Raw genomic sequence first — 11,556 nt, 5'->3', positions numbered from 1 at the left:
GGAAAAAAAAATCCACTTGAGGACTTACGAAAAGTCAGTCTGGACAGAGGTGCTGAGTACAGATATACTTGCTCTCAACCAGTGACTTCATTATGTTCTTAGACTACTCATCCCAGAGGTAGCACTGGGGAGTTTGTGGGAACAGAGAGGAAACAGGATGGTGAGATAGAAGAAGAGGACAACAGGGAAGAAATAGACACTGAAAAAGAACTGATTTTGAAGTCTCTTAGCTAACTATTCCCAGCTCTGGTGCAGGATGTGAGCCAGAAAATGTCCACTCATGTGGGAAAGTGGAATTGCAGCACTGTGGAAAACCTAGGCACCATTCCAGAGCTATGTACCAGCTACGCCTGAGTCCAGTCTCAGTAGGAGAGCAAAGTCCTCCCACCTTATCTCTCTGTTAAGATGCTACCAATCAGTGGCTTTTTGCAGTGCATCTATGAGTGTTCATGTGAGGTAATCCGCCCACCCCCCATGACAAACATCTTCTCTTTGTTAAAAAGCACTGGGTCTGAGGGGAGCTTGCTTCCATGTTCAGGAGCTTAGCAGGAGCCACCGGCCTGAGGTGAACGACTGGTTGCTGGTACCCTACCCTGGGAACTGCTGGTCTGGAAACTGCTCTGACAAAATTGTTGGAGATGTTTAGGATGTTCACTTGAACATCTGGAAGTGGACCTGTTCCATATTATAAAAAAGTCACAGTTTATCAAAGTGCCACAATTGCAGACAGGGTCCCACTCTGAGACAGTAAAACAGAATACAGCTCTGGCCATATGTATTATTAATAGAATATGGCACGAGACATTATGTATTCCATATTTACGGTCAGTTTGAGACCTCTTCACTATACTTCATAAATACTTACAGATAAACTGTAGATGCCTTTCAGCCCTGCTAACTAAACTGAAAAAGGTGAATAAAAATGTATTCTGAAAATATTTTTCAAAATTGGAACACCATTTTAAAAAGCAGAGTTAAAACATGAAACAGTAGATAAAAAAAAAAAAAACACATTAAATAGCTATTGTTTTCCTGCCATCAGTTATGTTTTTCAGCCTAGGAGAATAGGCAGCTGGCAAGAGCAAATCCTTCATGTGCAGAAGAGCAAATGTCATGTCATCCTACTCAGCTCTGTCAGTGACTCTTACTGGCCTGTTACTCCTGTAGCACCAGCTGAGTCAGCACTAGATATTCCAATTTCCACTTCTCCTGAGTCCTGCCAAAGACTGTTACAGAATGCTATATTCTAACTGCTGTTGGAAAGGAGAGCTATTTCATCTATCCTTTCAGGGTGAATTAAGGAATGGGGGCAGGCAGGGTAATCCCAACTTCTATTTCGTGGGTGCCTCTGGAGAAAGAGACACTTTGTTGGCTCCACCTTTGAAGCAGCAGCAAGTCTTTTTACAAGCTCCATGACAGTGGTCAGAGAAAAAGCTGCTGACAAGCTCTTTGGATTACATGCAGAAGTGCTGATACTCTTCCAACAAGAAGATGCTACATATATGAGTAATCACATATACGAGTCTCTTAATAACAGCACTAACAATGAAATCTATATTCTGAAAAATGACAACAGCTCCCTTTTAAAGCTTTATTAGTACTTTCTTTCTAAGTAAGTAATTGCTTCTCCTGTTCAAAGTTTCTGGAATATTAGCAGAAATACAATGAAAAACATGGTTTACTTCCACCTGAATTGAAGCCATAACATACTCTTACTCAGAAACGATCATCTTTCTAGTGTATACAAATTCAGCATATACTGTGCAAATTCTTTATTGAAACAATGATCAATTTACAAGCTGGATCACATTTCATTTTGCCACTTAGCACAAACTTGTCTCTTTGTGGTTTACAGCTGTGAACTATAAAATCATAATAGTTATTTAAATCAAAGTACAGTAACTATGCTTCCCAAAAGAACACATTCATATTTGTCTTACATTTCTTATAATATTAAAAAAGATTTGATAATTAATGAATTAAATCTTTAGATACTTTAGTGCAAGCATTTTCTTTGCATCTAAGAAGCTTTCAGTTGTCCCACTAAGTATGACATATTTAGGAGGCCAACACTTTAAATAGTGTACTGCCACATTATTCCATGAGAACTTCTAAAATTCAACACTGACCATTAATACTTTTCAGAATTAGTTACTCTGAATCAAATTGAAGGTCAGAAAGCCCTGATTATATGTTACAGTACCTATGTCAAAGGATAACTGCAAATTAAGGAATTGACGTGGTATATACATTTGAATAAAACAGGCACCAATTTAAAAAGATAAATCAACATTTGCCAATAAGTATCAAAATATGCTTGTGATTATACATTAATGTTTAAAATACAGGAGCCAACAGCTATCAGGCCAACCTAATATCAATGAACCTGCATTAAAACGCTGACCTTTATTTTGTTTAAATTTTAAAAGACAATCTCCAAAATGACTGAATGGTAGGTTTAATCACAAGCATACTTAAATCAGACAATGAAAAAGATCAGCAGTAAGTAAATGCTGCTCAAAAAGAAAAATGTGAGTCAGTAGATAATACTACATTCAAGTGCTCTGATTAATATTGTCTTAGATTTAGTGCAAAAAGAACAGTAAGTGTAAAAAATCAAATCCAACTGTGATTTCTTGTGCTGCAGAAATCAAATCACATTTCATGAAGTTTCAGCAAAAGTATTTTAAATAACATAACTATACCCTGCAAATCTCTCTTTCTTCCTAAAGCTGGCTTGGTCTTTCTTATGCTTTTAGAATGCAAATTCAGCTGAACAGACTTTTCCATATTCAAGGTCTTTTACTGTTTGGTGACATAATAAGCAAAACAATATAACAAATGGTGTGCATAGTCCAAATATAGGAACTTACCACTCTGATGTCTCTGAAATGCTTAAGGTGCATGAAAAACCACAAAATGCAAATATTAATGTTCCCTTAGAACTATAATTAATTTTATATTTGCTAATTGTGTTCCTGCACCACAAAAATTCTTGCACTGTTTAAGAAATACTGCAAGACAAAATTCTTTGCTTTATGAGCACACAGCCAGAAAAGGAAGAGAAAAGATGGGTTTGGATCTTGCTTGCCAACTCAAATCTCCTGCAAAAGTGAGGACTGAAAAAAAGCTTTATGCTTAGAGGTGTAATACAACAAATGCATAAAGATACTGAAGACTGAGCAGCATACATGAAAATAGAATAAATAAAGCAGAACTATTACACTCTGTATTTTCTTTAGGTACAGTGCTGGTCTGTTTTTATTCCATTAAGTACCACAAAGCAAAATGAGCAAAAACATGTCCACTTTTCTGAATATACTTCAGGTCACTAGAAAAAGTCTTTATATTGGATTAGCTAGACTAGTCTTACCTGTGAAGTCTTAAGTTTTGAGTGACTCTAGCTTTGGTAAAGTCAAAGGAGAAGTTTCCTTTGACTTTGTGAGACCAATAATTCCACACTGTACTTTTTACAAGCATGTAGTCCAAATAACTGCAGCTCAGAAATAGTTCATAACATACTTTGGGGAGTACTTTATACACATGCTTTTTTGGGCCAGCCCTTTCTAAAAAACATATTATGTATCTTCAAAGAAGATGGAGATTACATTACATTACTACATTTACATGGAGATACTAATGAAAACTATGGGAGTTGTTTGCTCTCAAATATTTATCAATAAATAAACAATAAACAAGTTGGAGGACAGCCTGAGGGCAATAGTATCAATCACTGTATGAATCGTGAAGGGGTCTGGTCTCTACTTCAAAAAAATCATAAAAATAATAAAAACTAAAATACTGTATTATGATACCATGAAATATTTTTAAAGTATTAATTTAATTTGTCTTTAAATCTTAAAGTGTAGTTTTAAAGTTATTTTTCTGCTTTGAAGGAGAACACACTTGCTCATCAAAGCAATCTGACTGTTGGGCATCAGGCAGGTAACTTTAAAATGTGTGACCCATGTTTGTAAATGCTGAACAGACAAGAAAATCAGGATGCCTCTTCATGGTAGTAGATTAAGGTGAACTAAAAGAAATTAGTGTAAGTTCCTGCTGTTTCTGCCCTCATCCTTTTGTGTACCAAAAGCAAATGCAGTGACTTGAAGAAAAAATGATGTGGACACTAAACAGAAATGTGCTTTGGACTCAAACAAGGAGTTCACAGCTGGGATCAGTAGTATTTTCAGTCATGCTGGTCAGGAGTGAGGTTGTTCATGGCATTCTTATAATCTACCCTGTGTTCTAGATTTATATTGCTTCACTTAAATACTTGCAGCCACATTCTTAAAGAGCCTTTGATTTGCATGTTTCCTTTTGAACATGTGCAAATATATTTTGTTCAGATATCTGCCACTATAGTGAGCACAATCAAATGCTAGCCAACTAGATGCTGTAGTTTTCACAAGTTCATATTCTCATTAATAAAATCTGGAGTCTGTTATCAAATGTGTACTTTTTTTTAGTAATTACAGAAAGGTAAATATGAAGCCTTCTTTGCATCACCTGCTTAAGTCATGGATTGTTTATATTATTACAATACTAATGAAGCTCTGAACTTTAACACAAAGAAGTCCACACAGAACCCCATTCATTATCAAGGGATTTTATAAACAGCTGCAATTACATTGATTTTATTTTGTTTCAATTACTTGTGCAGTTAATATAACTGATCACCTCCAAAAGACATCTTGTCTAGATGTGACTGCTTCAAGAAAGTGTCTAGAGAGCTGGCCATCCATCACTTCTCACAGCCCTGACAGACTTCTGTTTTTTCTCGGTACACTAGATTCCAGATTTACTCTGAGTATCTGTATGTACACCATAGTCCTTCTTAGAAACTACCAGGTGATAGTTTGCTCACCAGTTTCAAACTGAGTGTGTGTCAGATAATGAAGTAATATGCTATTAATCCTGCACAAACTCCTCCTTATAAGTGTTTCCTTTCCAGACTTCCTCAGGAGAAGGTTCTTTTTATTTCTGTCTGCAATAGAAATTATCACTTCCCTTCTGCTTCAGGCATTTCCTGGGATAAACACTGATCTTTTCAATGCCACTATTGCCATGATCATTACAGCTTTACTGGTATAATGTACTTGAGTAGTGAACACCTTCAAGTAATTTTAACACAATAAACAGTTTGTGCAATCATCATTGTAAATTCACAGGACACTTGATTAATTTTTGTTTGAATAAAACACTCTCAGGTTTATGCTTATAGGTGAATTTCAGCTTGATCCTCAGAATATTAATCTGCACAAAAATGAGAAGTCCAAGGCTATTCTGCCACTTCAGTAATCAGCTGATTATGGAGTTTGCATAACTCTTAGTGAATCTCTGTAACTTCTGTAAAGGTAATACATACTTACTTACTCCCACCAAATAACTACCAAACAACACATTTTGCACATTTACAACTGCTTTCCATATAAACTTCTGGCAAAGTCAGTACAAAATTGGTAAAATTATGTGACTGCAGCTTTCTGTCAGATTTGAAGGCTTTCCTGTCTGTAAAATATGCACCCAAGTTGTTTCTTGATACGAAAAAAAGCATTTATTGGTATTTCATTCCATGGAAAATGCTAAAATATTTCCCTTGTGCCTAAGCAGCATGGTCTCAAATGAAATGGAAACATTTTATCTTTCTCTAATAGCTCTCTAAATCACAATGCAGCTCAGCAAAGATGCTTTGTAAATGGGATCTATTAGGATTTTATTTGGCTGCTGGAGTGCTGCCTCTTGGGCAGTTTTTCAAATTCATGAGATAATATTTGCAAAAATGCAATAGATGGAAATAATGAAAGTGAAGGAGGAAAATGAAAAACTGTTTTACATTTAGTAAGGTCAAGTGTCCTACATCAACACTACCAGTGACTGCCAGGCGGCCACTGCAGGTGACACAACCTAGAAAATGCTGAGGTAAATGTTTCTTGGAAAAATTCCTAATCCAAAAGAGCAATTAATATTATTTTAATAGCAATTACTCCGCCATACATCAGGTAAACGAAAGTCAAATTGAGAAGAAAGTGCCAAATAATCCACATACATACATGCTTTTGCTATGATAGTCTCCAAGTAAGGCTTAGCGGCAAGTACAATATGTATTTTTAAAATAACTCCTGATTTTCCTGCTATGCATAGATTCAAGAGTAACTATCATACATGGCTTTCATATATAACGCATGTATTTTTGTCATTTGCCAATGCTGTATCATCAGAACTGAGTTCAGCAGAAGGCTCAGGAGGGGGCTCTGTAGGAAGTGCTGGTGTTTGAGGAGTGTCTTCTTCCTTGGTGTCCAACTGCACACTTTCTTGTGACTGACCATCCATGCAGTCCTTTTTAGACAAGGGGTGAACTGACACTTTTATTGCAATCTGTTGAGGTGGCTCGTGCAGTGACGATGCATCAGAGTCACCCGTGGGAGAGTCACTGCGCTTCAAAGCATTAGGGATCATATACACCTCATCTGTTTCTGAGGTTTCCTGGCCTTCTGCTGTTTGCCGTACAAAATTCTGTCCTTGCTCCTCCAGACCAACAACCTCCATAATTTCTTCCATTATAGTCCTGCAGTTCATGATGAGAGGTGGCAAAGGTACACTTCGAGCAAGCTCCTCAATATAGCGAGCAAATTCCATGGTCTTGAATTGAGTAACTTTGGCAAGCTCAAGCGTTTTGGCTGAAGTGATAATTGGGATACGCTTAGCAATCTCGAAGGCTTTCTGGAGTTTCTCTGCTCCTTCTGTTCTGAAAAATTCATTGATTGCTTTCTCTGTTTTCTTCAGGTGACTGCTCATCATACATAACCGGGTAATGTTCAAAATCATTACAATGGTAAAAGCTACAAGGCAGACAATCATGTAATAGATGCCCATATCTCCAGAAGTAAAGACAACCCTCAGCGTCACAGTATTATTAACACTGCCATACATATTAGATGCAACACATGTGTATTTACCTCTGTCTTCAAAAGAGACACTGGTAATGTTTAGTAGCCCATTGTCAAGAAACCACCATTTTCCTGCTGGAAAGAAGACAGAATAACTTAATTAGAAGTATCTTGTTTATATAATCAGCATAGTCTTAATCATCAGCTTTGTCACACTAGCTTCAGATTTGGGAAAAAGGAAATAATGTAGAGATGAAGACAAGAGTTTATCATGACAAAGGCTTATCTGGCCCTGAGATCCTAGCTAGGTTCCTGTCAAATCACTGACATCAACTTTGAATAATCAGATCATCCCCTGAAAGTTTCATAAAAAATTAGTTAACATGTCTGATATCTATCAAAATCTTCTAGTCAGTTAATTAAAGATCTAGCTACTTACAACAGATGATAGCCTCCCAAGCACATGCCATGCTTTCTTAAAAAAGGATCTGTAATAATGGAACTGTGAGGCAGAAAAGTCTACCAAGCCCTCCTTATTTTGTTCCCTGGCAATCCACTTTCTTATAAATTTTTTAGTGTTTTGTTATAGTATGTCACAGAATTTTGTTAACGTAAACTTAAAAAAACTAAAATTCCAGACATCATATACTATACTGCCTGCCTCCAAGGTGTTCATAATTTAATTTTGAAGTATGATTTAACAAAGGGGGAAATAAGACAGTACGAGTAAGATGAATGGCAAACAAAAGGATCAAAGTAATCTAGACTTTCTGGATGTTGTAAATCACCATTTATTTTTCCACTAACATTATGATTGCTGAATGCCTGTTTTTTCTTTTATGGCACTGAGTCTTGATTCCTACTGGCAGCGTGAAATGTTACAGAGTGGGAGCTCAAAATTTGTCACCTATATCTATGTGATCTTCTCCATACCATTATGTAAAATAGTAGATCTGCAACAATGACTTTGAAGTTACAGTTCACCGTATCTAGTGTAAATAATAAAACACACTCCAGCACAGCAAGCAAGCATTATTAAATTACAGTGGATATTCTTATGTACGAAGTGTATATTAAGCACTAGTTTAGGAAGTTGGTTATTATTTATAAGACTAGTTATGCAGGTTCACATGTTTTAGTAAGCTCAGTCTTCTAGTACTGTTGTATATACTGCATATGTAAGTTTTAAGCCTTAACACCTGCAATCTTATTCATATATAGAACCTTATTACCTAAAAAGTACAGCTGATTACAATGTGACAACTTACAAAGCAAGTATAATACAGTGTCAATTCTATTACACCAAGCATGTTGTATTAAGAGAACGTTAGGATTGCAAACATAGCCATTTAATATTCCATGTGTGCACATATTGTGTATCGCAGTTAATGCTGATTATGTCATCACATACTAATCTTCCCATAAGACCCCTCCTTCAGTCCATGAATGGACAGCTCTTTACCACATTTTTATCCTCCACATTTAATGTGTGGTGTCAAGCCTAACAGAATTTTTAACTTTGCTAAAATAGCATATTTTGCCCTAGCCTAATTCTAGAAAACAGCTGAATCATTTTGCTTGAAATTAAAAAAATAAAGAATAAAAATTCAGTCTGCAGCAGACCTTCATGTGAAAATTGACATCAATCTGATAAAGCTAGGCAAATTTAGAAGAAAACTCTCTTATAATGGGAATGTCAACATTTGTAACAAATGACACTTTTTTTTTCTCCACCTCTAGAATGAGATATAAAGTACTGGTTGCTAAGTATTTCTTTAAATTGCAATGTTGGCAATGTAGGTCTTTATTCATTGTAAAATGACAAGACGCCTTGCTGATGTATCCTGGCTCCAGCTGTTAGAAATGACATAATGGCTTTGAACTGTGACTCAATAGCTGGTGTTGTGCCAATGGATCCTGGCAGATAGTGTAATCTGAGTTAAAGTGTAATTTTTACATCTGTAAAATTTACTGATTTGGTTGATGTTCTTGTTCATCTACCTGAATGTTTGTATTAATAGCGACTTCTCTCAAATAACTACCTAAAGTCAGATGCCTAAAATGAGTAAATAGGAATACTTCTGTTGGTGAACCCTAATAACACTCTAGAGCACTAATTGCAATCTACCATCATAACTGCACAAATTATATCTGAAAGTCTGTTTAATAGCTCAAGCAGTACCTTGCTCCAACTTTACACAGAAAATGACTAAACACTGAAATGTAAAACATATCCAGTTATGCAGAAAGCTGGTACAGGTAGGCTATACTGTAGTACATACAGCTGGGTCAATATTACTTTATCATAGCAGAGCTCTCCCTCAGGTCAGCTATTAGTAAAATAAGCTATTCTGCACTTGATGAATTACTAGGAGTTTATTTCATCATGCTGTGAACAAAGCAGTTAGTACGAAAGAATTATTTGAGCAAAACCTTCCAAAACCCCCCAAAGGTTCCCTAAATGTACAGCTAGGATTATCATCCAATCCAAACCTTCCACTTAAGGAAAACAAGTTCATGCAAAATTAAGATCTCTGGCAAATACAACTGAGGAATCTTACTGCAGCCAGGATGGCTCTAACTTGATTTGTCCTTCCAACTGCTGCACCTATGTGCGTTTTTCTGTTTGTCACTCAAGGCATCTTCTGCTTCTCACACTCCCATGGTGCTACAAATAAAGACAGGAAGGCTAGTAGTGAGCTAGCTCTGCTGAATCCAGGCCAACTAACTATTCCCATATGCCAAGAGAATCCTTTCTTCAGTTGTCAAATAGCTTTTCAGTCTCTTTTGTTGGCAGAGAAGAACAAAGAGGAAAGAATGAGAAATGGGATCAAACCCGAAGCCTTCCAACGAAAAGAAGCCTTTCCCCCCTTGTGTCTACTTCTTCTGTTAAGGTTTTCAGCTTTTAGCTACATGTTGCTATAAAGTAACACCTTATAAAAACAATATTGTTTTCTTCCAAGGTGTGCTCAAAAAATTGGTAGCTGCCATCATCCCAGATGGTTGCTTACTTTCATACTCTCACATAGGAAAACAACATAGCCAGGTCCTTAAATTCAGGCTTTTCGTCAATCTGCTGTAAACAAATGCATTTCTTGACAGGCTAAATGAAATGATTGAGAATAATGAGAACACTAAAATCTTACCTTTATTCTCTTCCTCGTGTAGTAAGTGGCCATTGGAATTGTACCATCTGTAACGTGGACTAGGATTACCTTGGACATTGCAGTCAATCAAGGCACTACTCCCCTCCTTGACTATAATATGGTCAATGCGGGAGATGACCACGGGCACAGATCCCACGTTCATGTCAGTGCGGTTGAAAGTGCTATTAGTCACATCTTCAGCAGTTGTCAAAGCTGCTAATAAGATGACAAGGCGTGTGGTAGGCAGAAAGTACAAAAAGTGGTGGCTGTTCAGTATGTTCATTTTCCTTCAGTAGGCTACGCAGCTGGCTGGGAACTGAGATAGGTGACTGTTGAATGCAGGCCTTTGAGGTGAGGAAGTCACAGGAGAGTTTTACTTTGATCCGTGCAATTTTATGTTTAAAATATCCTATAAAATAAATAAGTAAGTACAATGAGATGGCATGTATAAACAGTCCATTAGATGTGCTCTTTTAAAACAGTGACACATCCATTAATGCATTTCAAAATCATCTCAATGTCTTGTCTAAATGCTAATGTTATCACAGTCCTGATTCTTACTGGAAAAAGATGCATACATTTTCCTGACAATAGTGTTGTTCAGAGTGGCAGGCGTGGGAGAAGGCTTTTATCACCTAGACACTTAGCCGCTGCTGTAGCTAAATTGCTGCTACAGTTTTATTCCAAAAGTTCTACAGATACATATTTTTTTAACATTCGCAAAATCAACAGGAAAAACAAAAGTACAGCACACTAAAGCTGTCATTACCAGTACAGTGCTGCAACTCTGTTGTCACATGCATGCTCGCAATTGAGTTGTGGAATATGTCATAAGAAAGAACTACTCTAGGAAAGATTTTTGAAGCTGGTATTGGAATCCTTAATGCACACAGTTCTGAGCAAATACAATAGCACGTATAGCAAAATATCTCAGACCATTCACTTTTCTTAGACTACTGCATTTTTTTTTAAGTTCTCTGAGATAAACCTTAAGGTGGAGGAAAATACTTAAAAGAGGATGTTTATTATTTTATAAAGTCAATTCCATGTCATTTTTAGAGGAGATTTAAGATGAAAAATACTTACTAGTATTTTCCCCGCAATTACATTTTTAACCACAATTAGTATTTAATGTACAATTATGGGTAAGGTTTCACTGAAGTACAAATGCAGTTGGGATATTTCTGCTCCTTACATGGCATTAAGCATTTTTCCTGTACTTTTTGCACAGTCTCACTACAGTATTTTCCCTCAACTTGTCAACTACAATGAGGTCTTTTTTAAACAGTGATTTCACTTTGCAGACAGAGGAGAGGGTTTACAAATGTGCTCTCTATTGGCCTTGTTTCTGCTTCCAGTGAACACAACTGGCATTCATTACTGACCGAAGGCACAATGTTAGCCTCAAAATGAGCACCTTCAAAAATTTCACTCAGAGTATAAGTGTCACAAATTATGTTAATCACATCAGAATTTCTAAAATTTCTATAGAATCTCTATATTATATACATGTATGTATA

General features: G+C 36.5%; 1 protein-coding gene across 3 annotated transcripts; it reads right to left on the bottom strand.

The window, feature by feature from the left end:
* Nucleotides 1–1,695: 1,695 nt before the first annotated feature.
* MFAP3L (microfibril associated protein 3 like) lies at nucleotides 1,696–10,439 on the bottom strand. Of its 3 annotated transcripts, XM_085319839.1 has the most exons (3): nucleotides 10,037–10,439; nucleotides 6,960–7,025; nucleotides 1,696–6,743 (listed from the first exon to the last, which is right to left on the bottom strand). In XM_085319839.1, the coding sequence occupies exons 1-3, from the start codon at nucleotides 10,317–10,319 to the stop codon at nucleotides 6,160–6,162; spliced, it is 933 nt and encodes a 310-aa protein (XP_085175965.1). In that variant the 5' UTR covers nucleotides 10,320–10,439; the 3' UTR covers nucleotides 1,696–6,159. The 3 variants fall into 3 exon arrangements, with proteins under 3 accessions (XP_085175965.1, XP_085175963.1, XP_085175964.1); XM_085319837.1 differs by having other exon boundaries at nucleotides 1,696–7,025; XM_085319838.1 differs by having other exon boundaries at nucleotides 1,696–7,022.
* Nucleotides 10,440–11,556: the final 1,117 nt, after the last annotated feature.

Source organism: Rhea americana, unplaced genomic scaffold, assembly GCF_003343005.1.
Source record: "Rhea americana isolate MKP2758 unplaced genomic scaffold, rheAme1 scaffold_60, whole genome shotgun sequence".
Classification (NCBI taxonomy): Eukaryota; Metazoa; Chordata; class Aves; order Rheiformes; family Rheidae; genus Rhea; species Rhea americana.
The sequence above is the reverse complement of the archived record's forward strand: the minus strand, read 5'-3'. Positions and strand labels throughout refer to the sequence as shown.